Source organism: Tachyglossus aculeatus, chromosome X1 (assembly GCF_015852505.1).
Source record: "Tachyglossus aculeatus isolate mTacAcu1 chromosome X1, mTacAcu1.pri, whole genome shotgun sequence".
In the NCBI taxonomy this organism is placed as follows: Eukaryota; Metazoa; Chordata; class Mammalia; order Monotremata; family Tachyglossidae; genus Tachyglossus; species Tachyglossus aculeatus.
This window is the reverse complement of record NC_052101.1, coordinates 36,159,449-36,180,015: the sequence shown is the minus strand read 5'-3', so window position 1 is coordinate 36,180,015 and position 20,567 is coordinate 36,159,449. Positions and strand designations below refer to the sequence as shown.

The window sequence follows — 20,567 nt, the reverse complement described above, 5'->3', positions numbered from 1 at the left end:
CACTCAACATGGACACAATTTTTTTCTCATGCTACACTCCAGTTGCACTCTCCATTCCTCTCAAACTAACCTGTTCTCTTTGGTTCTTTTCTCATCTCTCCTACCGCCGACCTCTGGCTCACAGCAAGCAACTCCTATCCCTTTTAGAGACTGCTTCTCTTCCTACCTTCACATCTCAAAGAGGCCTTCCCTGATTGATTGCTAATCTCCCCAGTGGCCACTTTGACCCATTTGTGCCACCCGACTCCCAAATACAACCCCCTGCCATAGCACTCGTATGTGTATTTCATATTTGATTTCCTTTTTATTTTGGGTCTGTTTCCCCTGCATCTTTGAGGGCAGGAATCACATAGTCTAATTCTACTGTGCTCTGAACACAGGCTCTAAATAAATATTATTATCATGAAATACTTTAATCAGTAAGATTGGTTCTGCAAAACCTTAGAGTTGTGCAAATTCAGGTCAGTGGGGATGCCTAGAACCTCAGGCATGGAGAAAACCTAAGTCCCATGTACCTAGGTTTGAGATTTAATCTCATAGTTACTTAAAAATACTACTTTGTACACCACATACTCCTTTACATTACTGAGCAAGTTCAAATAATTTCCTGATGAATTTGCTATTAGATGAAATTTTTTATTAGATTAGATTATTATTAGATGATCTTTATTTTTAAACTGCATATACCCCAAAAGCTCTTTCCCTATGATTATTGTAAGATTACCATGTAATTGAATCAATGCGTGAATTACAGAACTCATGATGCACTGTGTAACGTTCCTCTGTTCTTCCATTAAATGTATAATTAAGGGGTGGTCATATTTTTGCAGTGACAAACTGCATTTATACAATCGTGATTATTGTCCTAAAAGTCAATTCAAAAATACAAGAATTCAAGTCGGATTATCTTGATTTATTAATATCCTCCACCCTATCTGGCCTTTCCATTGAGTTGGAAAACAGAGTGCACCTTGAGTCCTTTCCTGAATTTGAACTCACTTGTGTGCTATTTGGGCTTAGTAGGTGTGCATGAGAAATTGTGATCATTCCCCTAATTCAGACCTTAGAGTCTTAATGGTTGGGACTCCAATCTGGAAAAGAGATACAATTTGAGTACTAAGGGCATCTCCTGCCCTCCATGGAGCAAAGTCCACACTTCAAAATCACCCCCAACGGAGAAGAATACCTTTTCTTCAGCAATTACCCACTGCTAGAATTTGCACATGAGGGTCCCATTCTGTGGCTGAGAAGGTCAAAGGATGGTAGAAAGGTGAGAACTGCAGACAGAGGAACGATGGGGGAAGCAGGGACTGGCATCTTCAGGTGAGTCCACTAGATTGCGGTCTCTTGGTGCGAAGCGGTCTGGCTGGGCAGGGTGCCTACTAGGGAGATGCCCAGAAGGCCAGTTTTTGCACGAGGGGGAGAGCATGTTCAAGAAAGCCAGCCTGAAACGTCGAGATAGTAAGTTGTAGATGATGGGATTCACAGCTGAACTCAGATAAAAGAACACACCTGGAAGGATGAAAAGGAAGTGGGTTAAATGGGCAGCAACATAGGAAAAAGGATGCGAAGGACAAGGGCATTTGATTAATGGCTGGAGCAGATTGACATTCATTACCCTGTCAGAAAAGTGATAATGTGTTACAAGACTCTAACTGGAATGACAAAATGCCAAGATCAAAGCTACCAAATGTACATCTAGGGTTTTAAACACCAACGGTTTAAAGAAAGTCTAGAAACTTCTGTCAATCCTTTATCCAGCCTTTCCTTTTGATCCTAGCTGTAATTAACATTATCCCAAGGCAGAACAATGGATAGATTATAACAGAGGAGAGAAGTTTTGATCTTGTTCACTGCTGAATTTAAATCTGAACTGCAGATTTTTAAGAACCGGGGAAGAGTTGAAAATCGCCTGCGTGTTTTTCTCAGTTACAATTCTTTGCTTTACTATAACAATCTACTGAAGGAAGGATTGGTGGCTTCTTCCCCAGAGAAACTCTGTGCAAGGATTTTTGTAAACTGAAATGAAAGTTTAATTTAAGGAAACTGACGATTTTAACCAAAGGGCTGCACTCACTGCACTGTGCTATCCTACAAAATCCCTTTCTTTAATAGAACATCTGATTCCACTTCTCTCCTCCCTCCTTCCACTCCCTCAGCTAACTCTGCCCTTTCCTGGAATCTCTGACTGATGTTTGAAGCAGACTCTCCCAATTGTTTAATAGAGTGTTCTGCACACAGTAACTGCTCAATAAATATGATTGATGCTAACTGTGTTGTGCTCTAGGTATAAAATTGGCTTTCGAAGAAGTTAGATTGCAGGGAAGCTTTTGCAGAATGGCAGACTTTTGGAAACTATTTGAAAGCCTGATTTGTGTCAAGCAGAACTGGGGGCTGGCTGACCCATCTGTAATCCATATTTCTCATTTTTCTCCCATTAGAACTGTGGATATGATCTTTGTGTTGGAAATCCCTTGGGTATGATGATATAGCTTCCACAGTAGTAGCTAAGTGGGATTCTGCCACTGCAGTCCGTTTGAGACTTGAATGCCTAATCAGTAGCAATTTCCCAATATTATAAAAGATTATAATCCAAGGCTGCCAGAGTTGTTTCTTAAAAGGATCCATTTTTGACAGCTTTGCAAAAATAGCTTCTACATACTCCATTTCCTTATGCAATGATCTCACCTAGCTTTTAGGTTTGGCCATGTGATTTGCTACTCTGTGAAACACCTGCACTGAAGATTCATGCTTTAAAAGCTGCCTCTGGACTGTAAACTCATTATGGGCAGGGAATGCACGACTGCTAATTCTCTTATACTCTCCCAAGGGCTTAGAACAGTGCTCTGCGCATAGTAAGCTCTCAAATATCATTGATTGATTGATTAAAAGATTACATTGAAATAAGCTTTCCATCATGTGGTACAGTTGAACAAAATATTCAAGGCCTAATCCAGGAACAGGAGTGGTTGTGGTCAGGGAACATGTCTGTTGTACTGAGCTCTCCCAAGCACTTAGTACAGTGCTCTGAACAGAGTAAGCACTCAATAAATACCACTGATTGAAGATATGAAGTATTGTTAGAACTTGTAGGCAGTGATGACCAGTGAGTTACCTGACACCACATGAATAAGGTTAAACACAGTAGCCAGAGACTCTGTCCATTCCTCCACGAAGCTGAAGAAGAGACGATCTATGTGGAATGGAGCCCAGCAGATAGCGAATACTAGAACCAAGACAACTAGTGGGGAGGCAGAGAAAGGGATAGGCAAGTTAGTGAAAGGGCAAAAGTTAAAACCTCTGACTGTAATGTAATTTCTTTTAAGCCTCCTTCCTTAGGCTACTATTGGATCAAGATTTTCATAAAATTCAGACACTCCTACCTCTTGAGACTCCCATGCCTTTCTGAAATTTAACTAAAATTGACATGATATTCCTCAAGAGATCTTTCTGACCTTCTTGTCATTGCTTACTTTTTTCCTTCCACTTAGCTTTGACTTGGAGCTAAAATGAACATAATTTCCCATTGGAGTACTTTCAGTTTAGAGTGGTGTGAAAAGAACTAAGGATGGAGTCACCAATGGAACCAATATCTGTTCACTGAAGCCCAGGATAAAAAGGCAGACTTGAGACAAAGCTGAATGCTGAATGACCATCATTTAAAAGTAGTGTGCTTTGTGTCTTATGGTTTTAGGACTAAGCTTTTTAGCTCTTATTTCTCTCTTCTGACTCTATCAGGAATATATTGCAAAAATCACAGATGGTGGAGGCATTGCATTGGGGGTAACATATGGAACACGAGTGACCCATAATAGAAATGAGACTGAATCATATTCCAATGATCCAATCAGAAGGCAGACGCTACTTGTGTGGTCAAAATTGACTTGATTTCCCACCAAGTGAGGGATTCTGTTTCTATTTTCTTTAACAGCTCTGAATTAGAGAGAGAAGTGTGTCCTTGCTAGGATAAGTGGACCCTAGCAAAATGGATCCCAGAAAGCTATTAGTGTGAAGTAGGGTTAATTTACCAAAGGCCATGGATTTTTGAGATTCGTGCTATTAATGAAATCACATAATACAGCATGGCCCAGTGAAAAGAGCATAGGCAAGAAGGATCTGGGTTCTAATCCTGACTTGCCTCTTGCCTGTTATGTGATCTTGGGAAAGTCACTTCACTTCTCTGTGCCTCAGTTACCTCGTCTGTAAAATGGGGATTAAGACTGTGAGCCCCATGTGGGGCAGGGACTGTGCCCAACCTGATTAGCTTCTATCTACTCCAGTGCTTAGTACAGTGCTTGGCATATAGGAAGTTCTTAAATACAATTAACAAAATGCATTCAAGTCCCTTAATCCGACAATTGCTGTAGAAAGGAAGAGGGGGTTTTAAGATTCTAGGGTGTAATTCTGCCTCTCTGCAGAGTGGTGCTGGGAAGAACTGGAAATGGACTGGTCTTTTATCCTTAGCCAAGATAATTTCTTTTAATAATTGTAATAATAATAATTGTTGTATTTGTCAAGAACTTGCTGTGTACCAGGCACTATACTAAGTACTAGGGTGGATACAAGCAAATCAGGTTGTACACAGTCCCTGTCCCACATGGGGCTCACAGTCTTAATCCCCACTTTACAGATGAAGGAACTAAGGCACAGAGAAGTTAAGTGACTTGCCCTAGGTCACACAGCAAACAAGTGGCAAAACTGGGATTAGAACCCATGTCCTTCTGACTCCTAGGTCCTATTCACTAGGAAACAGTGCTTCTCTACTTTTCCTTTCTCAACCATCATCTGTACTTACTGCATTGTTACTATGCGCAGTGTTTTGCTTTGAATCATGCCATACAGAAATATATAATTCACACACTGTGGGCAGGAATTTTCTCTCTTTATTACTGTATTGTACTTTCCAAGCACTTAGTACAGTGTTCTGCACACAGTAAGTGCTCAATAAATATGACTGAATGAATTGTACTGGGTGCTTGGGAGCAATTGAATATTGAATATTGCAATTCAATATTGATATTGAATATTGAATTGTCTTCTATTGAATTCAATAGAAGACAAAGTGAGAGATTCTTCTGCATGGGAGCTTATTGGGGGAGACAGGCAGATGCACATGAATATATACAGTGGGAACAGGAGTGCTTTTGTTTTGACTGCTTGTAGCTATGTTTTGGGACAACAAATCTACAGTGATATAAGTAAACATTGGAATAAGTACACTGGTATATATGAAAGTGCTCAGGGTCATTGAAGGACTAACATGACCAGGAAAGTAAGGATTATTAAATCACAAATTTTTTAATGCTTTACTTTCTTGAGAATATGTTGTGATTTAAATAGCACCATATTTCACAGATTCTTATGGGTCATTTCCAGTATTCCCAGGAGGTAGAATGGGGCCAGTGTTAACATTATCCCTATTTTAAATAGCAGAAAACCAAAGCTAAGGGTTTGGCATTTTCTCGGACTCACACAACACACCACAGTCAGAGCTGATCACAGAAACTGAGTATTTCCAGTGGACTTTGCTGCCTGGAGTGTTAGGATTGGAGCGCCTCCTCAGAGGGCACTTCGTTTGAAATGAGTTATTCTGTTTAATAAGATACTGCTGGTTACTGGACAAAATTCAAAAGAGCAGCCCAGGTAATGGAGGGAAAACTGGCACCACTCAACTGCTCGGGCTGATGAGCTTCTGCAAGTCACATAATGCAGGGTGGCCTTGTGGAAAGAGCATAAGCTTGGGAGTCACAGGACCTGGGTTCTAATCCCAGCTCCTCTGCCATTTGTCTGCTGTGTAATCTTGGCAAGTCACTGAACTTCTCTGTGTCTGTTGCCCCAGCTGAAAAATGGGAATTTAGACTGTGAGCCCTACGTGGACAAGGATGGTTTCCAACCTGAATATCTTGTTGGCACATAGTAAGCACTTAACAATACCACTATTATTGTTGTTATTATTATTATTATTCCTGGTTTCCCTGAAGGGCAGCTGGAGTCCAACAGATAGTGTTAATTCTCAAGCCCCTTTCCTGTTCCTTTCTTTCCTCCTTCATCTCCCACCAAAATAAAAAAAAAATATATTAACTACTTACAGAGCATCTTGGTGACTGACTTCCTGGATGGCCTCTGTACATTCATAGCCATATCATCAGCTTCGAGAGATTTGTCACCTCTAAGCTGCAAGGGAAAAACAGGAAACTGGGACAGCGGAGACGACTTTTCTGCTCTCTAACTCCGTTGTTCTGGCTGTGCTAGCATTGGAATTCTAGTAATTACAATAATAACTATAGCATCAGTTTTCCATTGGCTGGAGAATGGTAAGCCTTCATGTGAATTTGAAGGTGTCAACATTTTCTGAACTCCGCGGCATCCCCAGAGAATGTAGTCGGAGTAGTCAGAGAAAGGAAGGCACTTTATCCCGGGGAGGACAACCAGATTATAAAACCTGGGCTTTTAGAAATAATAAGATACAACACGGAATGGCTCTTAGCATTTTAACTTGAATAGCTGTGAATATTAAATTAGTGAGTGGGTGTTCCACAGATTAGGCTTCCTAGCTGGATATTGACAATAGTTATAATAGCACAATGATGACATGTGGTCATGATGATGTCATCCTGTTATCTGTGTCTAAAATACTCTGCCTTTGTGCCTGTGGTCTGATTTAAAAACTGAATAACTCCGTAATGATTGAAAAACAGTCTTCTAATTGGGCAGCAGGGTCTGTTACTTCCCCTAAAGCTCTTTAGGGAATAACCAGATTAAACAGGACCACCATCTAAGCACCTTGGAGTGCCTCTGCACACCAGGGAGCCGAATAATTATCTACACAATTTAAATTTCCACCTGCATTGCATTTTTTTTAAAGAATTGCCAACTCATTTCTCAGTATTTTTCCTTTTACCTCATGAGCCACTTTTGGAAGAGTGCTGATTGGAGTCCAAATGCAATAAGGCTCATTATAGACTAAGTGAAGGTTGAGTGGCAAATGTGACATTTTCTTTCATGCTATGAGAAATGAGAGGAAAGGGAGAAAAGAGAAAGTCTATCTCTCTATGGTACTGAGAGCTGTCCTACTGCCTTATCCAGTTTCAAATAAAAACCCAGGGAATTTATGATTAATAACAATAGGCCAGTCAAGGGAGATCTTCTTGAAGGCTTAGCTTATTTGTGGTATTTGGTGGTGGTGGTGTGGTGGGGGCCCGGGGTTGGGGGGGAGTGTTGATAGAGCAAAGGAGCCCGAAGGCCATGAGTTCTAATTCTGCCTCCACCACTTGTCTGTTGTGTGACTTTGGGCAAGTCATTTCAAAATGTTATAGAAAAAATTCTGAACTATTTTACCACTTCTTCCCATTTTTGTATAGTTCCAGACACCTTCTGTATCACATCTAGATCTCCTGTAACCCGGGGATTGCGTTCTTGTAAAAGCCCGCAATAACGGTGGTGGCTAAGTATTTACTCTGTACCCAGAACTGTACTAATTGCCACAGTAGATACAAGATAAAAAGGTCAGACACAGTCCCTGTCACATAGAGAAGCAGCATGGCTCAATGGAAAGAGCACGGGCTTTGGAGTCAGAGGTCTTGAGTTTGAATCCCAGCTCCACCACGTGTCTGCTATGTGACCTTGGGCAAGTCACTTAACTTCTCTGAGCCTCAGTTCCCTCATCTGTAAAATGGGGGTTAAGACTGTGAGCCCCATGAGGGACAATTTGATCCCATTGTATCCTCCCCAGTGCTTAGAACAGTGCTTTGCACATAGTAAGCACTTAACAAATGCTATTATTATTATTATTATTATTATTATTATGTGGGGACCCTCTTATATTCATGATGTTCAACATTTTCACCTTGTGGCAGACTGCATCCAAAAAAGGTCTGTGATGTAAGAAGTTGTGTTGTGTTCCCTAATTCCCTAACTACCTTCTAGCCAAAATCCATGGTAAAAATATGGGTTACAGAGGAAGTGAGAAGTGGCATGGCCGAATGGATAGAAAATGGGCCTGAAAGTCAGTCAGTCTATCATATTTATTGAGTGCTTTACTTTGTGCAGAGCACTGTACTAAGCCCTTGGCAGAGTACATTACAACAATAAACAAACATTTCCTGCACACAGTGAGCTGAAGAACCTGGTTTCTAATCCCAGCACTGCCACATAAAAATGGTAATAATTATGGCATTTGTTAAGCGCTTACTTTGTGCCAGGCATTGTACTAAGTGCTGGGGTGGATACAAGCAAATTGGGTTGTACACAGTCCCTGTCAAACATAAGCCTCTCAGTCTAAATCCCCATTTTCCAGATGAAGTAACTGAGGCCCAGAGAAGTGAAATGACTTGCCCAAAGTCACACAGCAGACAAGTGGTGGAGGTGGGATTAGAACTCATGACCTTCAGGCTCCCTTGATCTATCAACTATGCCTTGCTGCTTCCCACTTATCTGCTGTGTAACCTTGTGCAGGTCATTTCACTTCTCTGAGTCTCAGTTACTTCATCTGGAAAATACGCTGCGAGACTGAATCCAATGTGGGACAGGGACCGTGTCCATCCTGAATATCTACCCCCATGCTTAGTAACAGTACCTGGTATCAGGTAAATCCTTAACAAATATCATTTAAAACAAATAAAAAAACTGAATGGACTAGTGGACTAGAATGTGTATGTCACTATTTTCATTTGTGTTCATGTAATCATCAGGGCTACTGAAACAGGAATCACAGACCTCAGAGGTTCCAGGCAAGGAGATGTGAGAGCACCTGCTATGTGATTGTCACAGGCATCATTTTGAAGAAATTCACCTGAGTTTGTGGATCCAAAAGCAATCAATTAAATGTATTTATGAACACCTACCATGGGCAGGACACTGCACTAAGTGCTTGGGAGAATACAATGGAATTTAACATAAATGACTCCTGTCCTCAAGGAGCTGCAATTAGAGGAGACTATAGACAGAAAAATATAGATAGGAGGAAGGCATGTAAGGAGTCAGGTTTGGGAGATATGAACACGGGTGCTATGTTTGGGGTAAAGACCCAAGTGCTTATGTGATGTGGAAATGGTGTAGAGGTTGGGTGGGGAATCAAATAGGGATATGAGAGATTAATCAAAAAACCCTCTTGGAGGAGATGTGATTTCAGCAGTGCTTTGAAGATAGGGGCAGCAGTGATTTATATGATGGGAGAAAGGAGAAGTTTCGAGCAAGAGACAGCAAACAAGCAAGAGATTGGCAGAGGAAGCAATGAGAATGAGGCACAATAAATAGCCTAGCTTGAGAAGAATAAAGAATATGAGCTGGGGTGTCATGAGAAGAGAGTGGATAAGTAGTGGGAAGAGAATAGAGTATCTTAAAACCAGTGGTCAGGAGGGCTTTTTTGTTTTTTTGTTTTGTTTTTGGTATTTAAGCACTTGCTATGTGTCAAGCATGGTTCTAAGCCCTGGGGTAGATACACACAACTTAAGCAGGTAGGAAACATCTTAACATCTTACATGGGGCTCACAGTCAAGCAGCAGGGAGAACAGGTGTTGAATCCCCATTTTGCATTTGAGGAAATTGAGGAACAGAGAAGTTAAATGACTTGCCCAAGATCACTCAGCAGGCAAGTAGAGGAGCCAGGATTTGAACCCAGGTTCTCTGGCCCCCAGGCCTGTGCTGTATTCACTAGTTTACTAGGCCTTACTGCTTCTCCTACCCTTGTCCATGTCCTGCCTATGGCCCGGAATTCACTTCCCCTTCACATCTGACTCTTCCCAAGTTCAAAGCCTTAGTAAAACTGAACCTCCAAGAGGCCTTCCCCAGCTGTCTTTTTTTCCCCTACTCTCTCTCCCTTTTGTGTAACCCTTGCATTTGGACTTGTACTCTTTAAACACTTGATATTCATCCACCCTCAGTACCAAAGCCCTTATGTATGTATCCAAAATTTATTTTTATGTTTGTCTCCCTTTCTGAACTGTAAGTTCCTTGTGGGTAGGGAATGTGTCCACCAACTCTTGCATTGTTTTGTCCCAAGTGCTTCTTATAGTGCTCTGCACACAGTAATAAACACTCAAAAAACACCTTTGATTGACTTGCCTAGTATAAAATAGGATGAACGGCCACCCTAATAATTGGTAAAATAGGCATTTTGGGGCCCTCCACTTTAAGAGACCCATTCCACAAAGACTGCTATGGGGCCTGATATAGTTGCCAAACAAGCCTCTCTCCTCCTTTTCTTCATTCCTTCTCCAACTTCTGTGATGCCAGCTCTGGCCTGAAAGTAGCCCAGTGACATGAAAAGACACAGGGGAATAGCCCATTGGCCTAAAAGGGAATCTCTCCTTGTTTTTCCATCCCTTAGGCTTCCATTGCCTAAGAACCTCGAACTATCACTGGTTATGATTGTGGGAGTCCTCTTCCTCCATTAACTGGCCCCAAGGGGTGGGCAGCCTTGTACCCCTAGTTGCTTTCATTTACTCAAATGTATTAACTGAGTGCTTACTGTGTGCCGAGCACTGTTCAGGGCACTTGGGAAAGTACAATATAACAATTAACAGATACATTCCCCACCCACAATGAGCTTACAGTCTAGAGAGGTGGAGACACTCATTAATATTAAAAACATTACATTTCTTATGTACATAAGTGCTGTGGGGCTGGGAGGGGGAAGAACAAAGTGAGCAAGTCAGGGTGGTGCTAAAGGGAGTGGAGAAGGGCAAAGAGGGGGGCTTTGAAGTGAGGGAGAGTAACTGTCTGTTTAATCCCAGTGCCTCCACGTCTGCTCTGTGACCTTGGGCAAGTCACTTTACTTCTCTATGCCTCAGTTACCTCATTTATAAAATGGGGATGGAGACTGTGAGCCCCACGTGGGACAGGGACTTTGTCCAACCTGATTTGCTTGTATCTACCTCAGCACTTAGTAAAGTACCTGGCACATAGTAAGTGCTTAAGAAATACCATTATTATTATTATTATTATGCTGGTTGCTGCCTGGAGGAGTAGAATTTTCATTTTCCCCTTCCCATTCCAGAATAGGTGTTTCCATCTCAGAATCTCCACATGGGGAGAAACTCTTTAGAGTCCCACTCTACCCATTCAAAACCTGGTTGACTTCTGGTTCTGTCTTCCTCCCAGAGATGTGTTGACACACTTTCACTTATCCAATGAATCAGATGGCTTTACAATCTGTCACCCTTCTAACTGATGGTGATTACATTACAGGGAAGTCAGAGAACCAACTAGGATCCACCTAATTCACACTGAGAATTGTTAGAACATGCTCGAGTCCAAGCTAGGGTTCAGGAATCTGAGATATTTCAGTTTCATGACTAATTGCAACTTCTGCCCGAGTCTAAATGTGTGAGAGCTGTGACCTTGTAGAAACCATTTAAATTAGTTGTGAAATGGTTCGAAGTTTGAGTATGTATCTGAGCTTCTCCACTATGGATACATCATGCATCTGAGAAGATATAACCAAGGTAGATGTTGCAATTCCAAAGTGTTCATCTAGATCATCAAGAAGGATCTCTTGTCCACTGGCTTTAAAGCACTCAATCAGCTCTTTTCCTCCTTTATCCACTCTCTTCTACTTACTTCCAGCACGTGTTCATGATCCCTCCCAAACTCACCTTTGCATTTTCCCTCTTTCTTGTCTTTCTTGCCTCTGACCTCTTGCTCAATCATATTTCTTCCAAGACATTTTCCCCAGTTATTTTTCTCTTCTCTCCAGGTTCTCCCCATAACTGCCTCCTTAACAGTTCTACATCAACTATGCTCTTTAAAAAAAAAAAAAGGTATTTAAGCATTTACTATGTTCCAGGTACTGTACCCAGTGCTGGGATAGATACCAGATAATCAGGTTGACCACCGCCCCTGTTGCACATAGGACTCAGTCTTAATCCCCATTTTACAGATGAGGAAACTGAGGCACAGAGAAGTGAAATGACTTGCCAAAGGTCCACAACAGACAAGAAGCGGAGCTGGGATTAGAACCCACTTCCTCTACCAGGCTGGTGCTCTTCCACTAAGCCATACTGCTTCTTATTTATTCACAACCACCTGAAGTGCTTTTGTACCTATTCTACATGCCTTATTGCTTATTCTTCTATATTTTCTTCCTCCTGCCTCCATCACTAGATTTTCAGTTCCTTGAAGGCAGAGATCACATCTACTAACTCATTTGTGCTCTCCCAAGGGTACAGTGCACTACATACAGTCACCATTCAAATACTATTAATTGCTAGCTCATAAATTATTCATATTTATTGGGCACTCTGCATGCAGAGCTCTGTTAGTGGCACTTGGGAAAATTCAATGGTATTTATTATGTGCTGACTCTGTGCTAAGTCCCAGGATAAATTCAAGATTATAATACTGGGCCTAGTATCTGTTTCACAAGAAGCTCACAGCCTATCTTATTGCATTTCATTTGTTTTAGGGCTCTGTATTTTGCAGATGAGGAAATAGAGGCACAGAGAGGTTGTTACAGTCCCTCTAGACTGTAAGCTCATTGTGGGCAGGGAATGTGTGTGCTATTTTGTTATACTGTATTATTCCAAATGCTTAGTAAAGTGCCCTGCACACAATAAAAGCTCAATAAATACAACTGACTGACCGACTGACAAGCGACTTGCCAAAGCTGCAGAGCTTGGGATCAGGACCCAGGTTTCCTGACTCCCATTACCATGTTCTTTCTACCAGGTCTTGTTGCCCCTTTGACATTGTGCCTGCTCTTAAGGAATGGACCTTCTTAATGGGAAGGCTTTGGGCATTCTGTAAAAGGTATAAAGTTTGTCCACATTGGTGAGGCAGGGTCTGATTATCACTATCCAGTAGGTCAGATGAATCCTCATGATGACAGGCTACTAGAGAGACTGTTCTGGGGTGGGGGCAGGGCTCCTGGGAGTTGGCTTTCATGGTTTGATTACATCCTGTTGTATATTCACTAGGGGTAGAGATTTTTTTTCCCCTCCTTCCCCCCAACACCCCCACCCAAAACAGCTTTCCATTGTTCACTGGGAATATGGGAATCCTCAGTGGGAATATGCCTCAAAGCTAGTCTGACCCTGTAAGACTCACGTGCTTACAGCACTTCTGAAAGATGTGTGCCCTTTAACTGCAAATGATCATTTTTTTCCCCCCACAGTAAGTCAAAGACCCCTGCTGTTTTTCCTGCCTGGCTAATTAATTGCAAGAGATAGAGGGTTGACTCTGATTCATCAGCATGGCTCATTGGAAAGAGTACGGGCTTTGGAGTCAGAGGTCATGGGTTCAAATCCAGCCTCCACCATTTGTCAGCTGTGTGACTTTGGGTGAGTCACTTAACTTCTCTGTGCCTGTTACCTCATCTGTAAAATGGGGATTATGACTGTGAGCCCCACGTGGGACAATCTGATCACCTTGTATCCTCTCCAGCGCTTAGAACTGTGCTTTGCACATAGTAAGTGCTTAGCAAATGCCATCATTATCATCAGTAAGGAAAGCACAAGTAGTTGTGATGCTGCAGTATAAATTGTAGTCTAACTATTCCTAACACTCTCTAATGCAGGTTATTTTAAACCACTAAGATTTACATATGAAAGAGCATGGGTGAATGTGGCATAAGACTGAATCTGGACCAAGTGCTTAGTCCAATGCTCTGCACAGAGTAATCGTGCAATAAATCCTATCTACTATCAATCACAATCTGGGCTAGGTTCTCATATCCATGAAGATCTTTAAGTTGTTTTAATGCCTATGTTTTAGAGTACGTAGGGCCAGTGGGAGAATTCAATAAACTGGCCCCAGATCAGCAGGCTTCTCATCTAATCATTTATACTCTGGCAGAGGAGCAAGGTCCTTTGAACAAGATTGTGCCTCAGTTAATCCTGTAATTAACACCAAGTCACAGGGAAGTTCAGGTTGGGTTTACCCAGAAGCAGAATTGTCAGCCTCTGCCACACTAGGAGCCAAACACAGAGCAGGCATTCATGATGCTCATTACCTTTTCCAGTGACAAAGTAAACTCACGTAGCACTGAGAGACCACATTTAAAGACAGCAGGTTTCAACCCAGAATTTAGCATTTCAGTGGAACATTTGAGAAGAGTTTCTGTGTCACTTACTGGTCTATCCCACCCCTGTCTGCTTTTGATTCTTGTTTTCTCAGTGCTCCAGTTGTCAGAGCCTCCTCTATAAATATACATATTTATTACTCTATTTATTTTACTTGTACATATCTATTCTATTTATTTTATTTTGTTAGTATGTTTGGTTTTGTTCTCTGTCTCCCCCTTTTAGACTGTGAGCCCACTGTTGGGTAGGGACTGTCTCTATATGTTGCCAACTTGTACTTCCCAAGCGCTTAGTACAGTGCTCTGCACACAGTAAGCACTCAGTAAATATGATTGATTGATTGATTATAAAGCAGTGTGGTAAGCTATGTAGCCTAGTAGAAAGAGCATGAGCTTGAGTGTCAAAGGACCTGGACTCTAATCCTGACTCTGCCACTTTTGTGTTATATGACCTTGGGCAAGCCACTTTACTTCTCTGTGCCTCAGTTTCCTCATCTGTAAAATGGAGATTAAATACCTTTTCTCTTTCCAACTTAAAGTGTGAGCCTCATGTGGAACAGTGACAGTTCATTCATTTGTTCAATTGCATTTATTGAGTGGTTACTGTGTGCAGAGCACTGTACTAAGTGCTTGGGAAGTACAAGTTGGCAACATATAGAAATGGTCCCTACCCAACAATAGGCTCACAGTCTAGAAAGGGAAGACAGACAACAAAACGTGGACAGGTGTCAAGTCATCAGAATAAATAGAATTAAAGCTAAATGTACATCATTAACAAAATAAATAGAATAGTAAATATGTACAAGTAAAATAAAGTAATAAATCTGTACAAACATATATACAGGTTGATCTGATTAACTTGTATCTGCTCCAGCACTTAGTAGAGTGCTTGGCAAATAGTAAGTACTTAACAAATGCTATAATATTTGGTAATATTATTAATGATAACAATACTAGTAATGGTATTAGTCCTCCCCCACTGATTTTGAGCCCGTTAGAGAACAGGGACAGTGTCTGTTACTCATTTTTTATTCATCCCAGGGCTTAGTACAGTGCTCAGCGTAAAGCAAGCACTAAGTAAACTACTACTGCTACTCAGTATGCATGATATAGTATTCTTATATTATGTAGACATAATAATAGTATTATTTACCTCTTTATTATCTAGTGAAATCTCCTGAAACTGCTCATCCCAGTTGTTGAAGAATGATATAGATATTAACTTTAGCTTTTAACTCTAATTCCAGTTGTAAAAAAATTATTGAAAAGTGCTTAGGGTAGCTTTTCTGTCATATCAATAAAACTTAAATTCTGCAAAATCTAGCTCAGAAGAAGTGAATAAAGAATGTTAGGATATGTGGGAGGGAATGAAAAATTAAGATCCTTCAAAGAGAAATGGGTAATAATGCATTCATTCTTTAATCTCTCACTGATTTTTTAAAACTACATTTTATTGATCAGAGATCTAGCTGTGTGTGTGTGTGTGTGTGTGTGTGTGTGTGTGTGAAAGTATGTACATCCAGAAACCTACGTCCTAACATGGAAACATGACACATACCTTTCTTCTCCCCCCACCCTCTCAATGACCTTTAAATAACTAGCCAAGGGTGTCAGCAGAGACCCCCTTTCTGTAGAATGAAATATATGAATTCTTTTGTGTCGCATAAATGCCGAAATGAGGAAGGTTTTATCCACCCCTTGCCTGACAAGAAAGGGAAGAGAAGAGGAGGTTCCCGGGGAAGAAAGCAAGAATACTCACACTGGTCCCCATCAAGTAGTAGAGCACACTTATGACACTCATGGGGAGGATGTAGAAGACAAACGAAGTCACCTGGATGATAAAGTTGTAGATCCACATGGGTTTCACCACAGTGCAGGTAGCTGAGCCCGGGACCTGGGTACCATTAGGGAAGTAATGGAGCTGGATGCCATGAATGCCGGTGTTGGGGAGTGAGAAGAGGATGGAAAAGATCCAGAGGACAATGAGAATCTTGAGCGCACGCCTCCTGGTGCTCTCCAGCTTGGCCCGGAATGGGTGGATGATAGCGATGTACCTCTCGACGCTGACCGTGGTGACGCTGAGGATGGAAGCGAAGCACACCGTTTCAAATAGGGCCGTCTTGAAGTAGCAGCCCACGGGACCGAAGAGGAAGGGGTAGTTGTTCCACATCTCATAGATCTCGAGGGGCATCCCAAAGAGCAGGACCAGGAGATCTGAAAGAGCCAGGCTGAAGAGGTAGTAATTGGTGGGGGTCTTCATCGTCCTGTATTTCAGAATCACCAGGCAGACCAGGAGGTTGCCCACCACCCCAACCACAAAGATGATCATATACACCAGAGTCATGGGCAGAAACAGGTGACTGCGTCTCGGGCCGCAAACGAAGGCTAGGTATTCCTCGGTGCTGTTCAGGTATCTGCTCAAGTGTTCATCTGAGCTGGGCTGGCTGCTCCCAGAGGTATTCCCCTCCATGTCTAATGCTTCCTCTGCAGGGCAGGGTCCCTGGGTGGATACTGTGACCCAGGATGCCCAGGCAGAAATTTCCCAGGCAGAGCCACAGAGAGGAGGAAAGAGAAATGCCCTGTCTTTGTCAAAGCACGAAAGCTCAGGGAAAGAGCTAGAGAAAAGATGTGTACACGTCTGGCTTCAGTTATGAGGTTGTGCTGTTACACCAGCTGATTCCTTTTGAGGAGCCCCTTAGGTGAGAAGCCCCTCCTTCCTCTCAGAGCTGGCCAATGATGGTGAGTCAAATGGTACTATAAGAAAGGACACGCTTGGTCAGTCATGAATGCTGTTGTGGGTGGCTAAAACTGCCAGGAGTGGGGTGGGGGAAAGGTTTCTGGGAACGAGGAGAAAGAAGAGCTGTGTGTTTGAAATCCAGGGAGTAACACGGACTGCCAGATTCCAGGATTTAAAATAGGTTTTTGTCCAGGGAATTCAAAGAAATATTGTGAAAAAGCACACGCAGCTGAGATGAAAGTTTCATATCTCTAAATAGAATTCTAAATCCCTTATTGGCCCATTTATCCACACAGCGTGTCAGCGAAAACCGAAATGGAAGACTTGATTTTTTTTTCTTGATGCCTCTACATTTGTAGCTAAGCTCTATTGCAGTGACTTGTTTTTAATTTTGATGCTACTAATTATTCTTCATCTGGGATTTCTTCCCTTAATTTGTTTCTCATTGGCATGTGGCCATGCCGAATGATTGAGGCATCGCTTCGCCTGGTTGATTTACATCTAGGTATTTTTAAGGGCTGTAGAAAGCACGTGCTGTTTGAATACTCACTGTGGGCTGAGAATAAGTCTGTCAACTGTGAGCCTGCTGTTGGGTAGGGACCGGCTCTATATGTTGCCAACTTGTACTTCCCAAGTGCTTAGTACAGTGCTCTGCACACAGTAAGCGCTCAATAAATGCGATCGAATGAATGAATAAACTCTGTTTTGTTGTATTCTCTCAGGTGCTTAGTACAGTGCTCTGTACACAGTAAGTGCTCAAATACTATTGATGATGATACTGTTGCTGCTACGTTGCGTTTGTGTGCATGCACATTTGAGTGCTTACTGTGTGCAGAGCACTCTACTAAGCACCTGGGAGAGTACAATATAAGAATGAACAGACACATTTCCTGCCCACAGTGAGTTTACAGTCTAGAAGGGGAGACAGACATTAATATAAATAAATTGCAGATTTGTATATAAGTGCTGTGGGCTTGGAGTGTGTGCATATGTGTGTACTTTCATTCATTCCTTCAATCATATTTATTGAGCTCTTACTGTGTGCAGAGCACTGTACAAAGCGCTTGGAAAGTACAATTCGGCAACAGACATAGGCAATCCCTACGCAACAACGGGCTCGCAGTCTAGGAAGAGGGAGACAGGCAACAAAACAAAGCAAGTAGACAGGCATCAATAGGTAAAAAGAATTATAGATATGTACACATCATTAATAAAATAGGGTAGTAAATATGTACAAATATACACAAGTCCTGGGGGTCGGGGGGGAAAGGTGTAGAGCAGGGGAAGGCAGTAGGGGCAATGGAGAGAGGAGGAAGAGCAGAGGAAAAGGGGGGGCTCAGTTTGGGAAGGCCTCCTGGAGGAGGTGAGCTCTCAGTTGGGCTTTGAAGGGAGGAACAGAGGTACTTTGGCGGATGTGTGGAGGGAGGGCATTTCTAGGCCAGAGGTAGGAAGTAGGCCAGGGGTCGATGGCAGGACAGCCTAGTGGATAGAATATAGGCCTAGGAGTCAGAAGGACCTGGGTTCTAATCCTGATTCTGCCACGTGCCTGCTGTGTGACCTTGAGCAAGTCACTTTACTCCTCCGTGCCTCAATTACCTCATCTGTAAAATGGGAATTGAGACTGGGAGTCCTATGTGGGACAGGAACTGTGTCCATCCTGATAATTTTGTATCTATTCCAGTATTTAGTACAGTGCTTGGCACAGCGCTTAACAAATGTGACAATTATTATTATTATTATTAAATAAAATATTATTATTATTTTTACCCCAGCTCTTAGTATAGCACTTAGTAATTGGCACAAACATTACTATTATTGTTTTTATTATTATTATCATTATTGTTATTATTAACGTTATTACAGAAGCAGTGTGGCTTATTGGATAGAGCATGGACTTGGTAATCAGAGGTCGTGGGATCTAATCCTGAGTTGGCCACTTGTCAGCTGTGTGACTTTGGCAAGTCACTTAACTTCTCTGGGTCTCAGTTATCTCATCTGTAAAATGGGGATTGAGACTGTGAGCCCCGTGTGGGACAATCTGATAATCTTGTATATACCCCAGGGTTTAGAACAGTCCTTGGCACATAGTAATCCCTTAACAAATACCATTATTATTATTACTATCATTACTATTGGACTGCGAGTTAATGTTTCAGTTTGGCTTAGGATCCCAGTGTCAAGCCCTCACTCGTCTTAATTCCTTCACTAGTGGTGGCAGTAGTAGGAATAGCATTTATTAAGCCCTTTATGTGTGCAGAGCATTGTACTAAGCACTGGGAGAGATACACAGGTGGGAATTAGACACAGTCCCTATTCCCCAGGGAGACTGACAATGTAAGAATATTAATGGGGAGAAGGGACTGGAGACAAGCATCAGGGATGAAGAAAGATTAAAACACAACACTGATAAATGCACAAAATGAAAACAATCAGTAGGTGGCTGTGGCAGAATTTATTCACTAATCTGGCCCTATTTATCTTTGGAAAAGCTAAATTCTTGGGAAAAATACATCCAAAGAAACATTCCCCGCTACCCATTATTTTACCCTTAAACACAGGAGGGAAAAAAATTACAAATTGAGTAATCAGAACTAATAATTCCCTGTAAAATTCATTATACATATATCCACAAGAATTGACGAATTAATACTCAGTTTTTTTTCCTTAAGAGGTGTTGCAAGAATGCAACCTTGGCAGTATAAGAAAGCTATAGCGTATTTCTTCCTTGCTGTGACATTGCCTTTCAATGAGGCACATGCCACCCCACCTCTGGATAGCTGCTGGGGGAATTTTTTCTGCTCCCTCTCTGAAGCTTTATTAAAGGAGGGAATCTATTTGGCCAAAAGAAACAAATGAATAAAAAAGTCTCAGAGATTCCCCAGCTGACAAACTGTATTTGACTGATAATCTAAACCCAAGGCACACTCTAAGCAGCAATGCTCTGCTTAGTGATGTATTCATATGATTTAATGTGCATGAGATCCTTAAATGATTGATCAATCCATGGTATTTACTGAGTGTTCACTTTGGGCAGAGCACTGCACTAAACACTTGGGAGATTACAGTACAACAGAGTTCTTTGTTGTGATCCCTGCATTAAAGGAGCTTGCAATCTAGGGGAGGAGTTTATAATTCCTCCATATACTGGGCAATCAAAAGAGTGACTTATAGATTCTTTCTGTCGTTGGTGTTTCCCCACATTCTTTCTCAGGTAGAGCATGTCCAACCTGTGAAAAATCTCACGTAGAAGCTCGGAGATCATATCTAGCCACTTGCATTAGGCCAAGAGTCTACTATGACTGCCCTTTCGTGTATATTTGCTGAGAGATCACGGGGATGCTGGTAGACATAGGAAAATGGAGGGCAGTTTTGTGAAGTTTAACCCACACTTAACCTGGATATTAGAGAAATTAAGCAGCCAGAAGTTGGGAAGTGGCTTGTTGGGATCGATCAATAGTGAAGCAGCGTGGCATACTGCATAATGCACAAGCCTGGGAGTCAGAAGGTCATGGATTCTAATCCCAGCTCTGTCACTTGTCTGCTGTGTAACCTTGGGCAAGTCATTTCACTTCTCTAGGCCTACATTACCTCATCTGTAAAATGGGGATTGAGAATGATGAGCCCTACGTTTGACAGAGACTGTGTTTAACCCAATCTGCTTGTTTACAGTGCAGAGCTTAGTACAGTGCCTTGTACTGGCTTGGAATTTTTAACATGTTGTAACAAGAGCAAGAGTGCAAGCCTCAAACCAATTCACCTCCAGGCACTAGTCTGCTCGCTCGCTCGATCCCGGTGACACAGATGACACCCCGA

The 20,567-nt window shown here is 42.0% G+C and overlaps 1 protein-coding gene across 1 annotated transcript; it reads right to left on the bottom strand.

Annotated features, from left to right (window-relative positions):
• Positions 1-1,252: 1,252 nt before the first annotated feature.
• NMUR2 (neuromedin U receptor 2) lies at positions 1,253-16,487 on the bottom strand. The gene is made up of 4 exons (XM_038740828.1): positions 15,777-16,487; positions 6,090-6,174; positions 3,116-3,241; positions 1,253-1,512 (listed from the first exon to the last, which is right to left on the bottom strand). The coding sequence occupies exons 1-4, from the start codon at positions 16,485-16,487 to the stop codon at positions 1,253-1,255; spliced, it is 1,182 nt and encodes a 393-aa protein (XP_038596756.1).
• Positions 16,488-20,567: the final 4,080 nt, after the last annotated feature.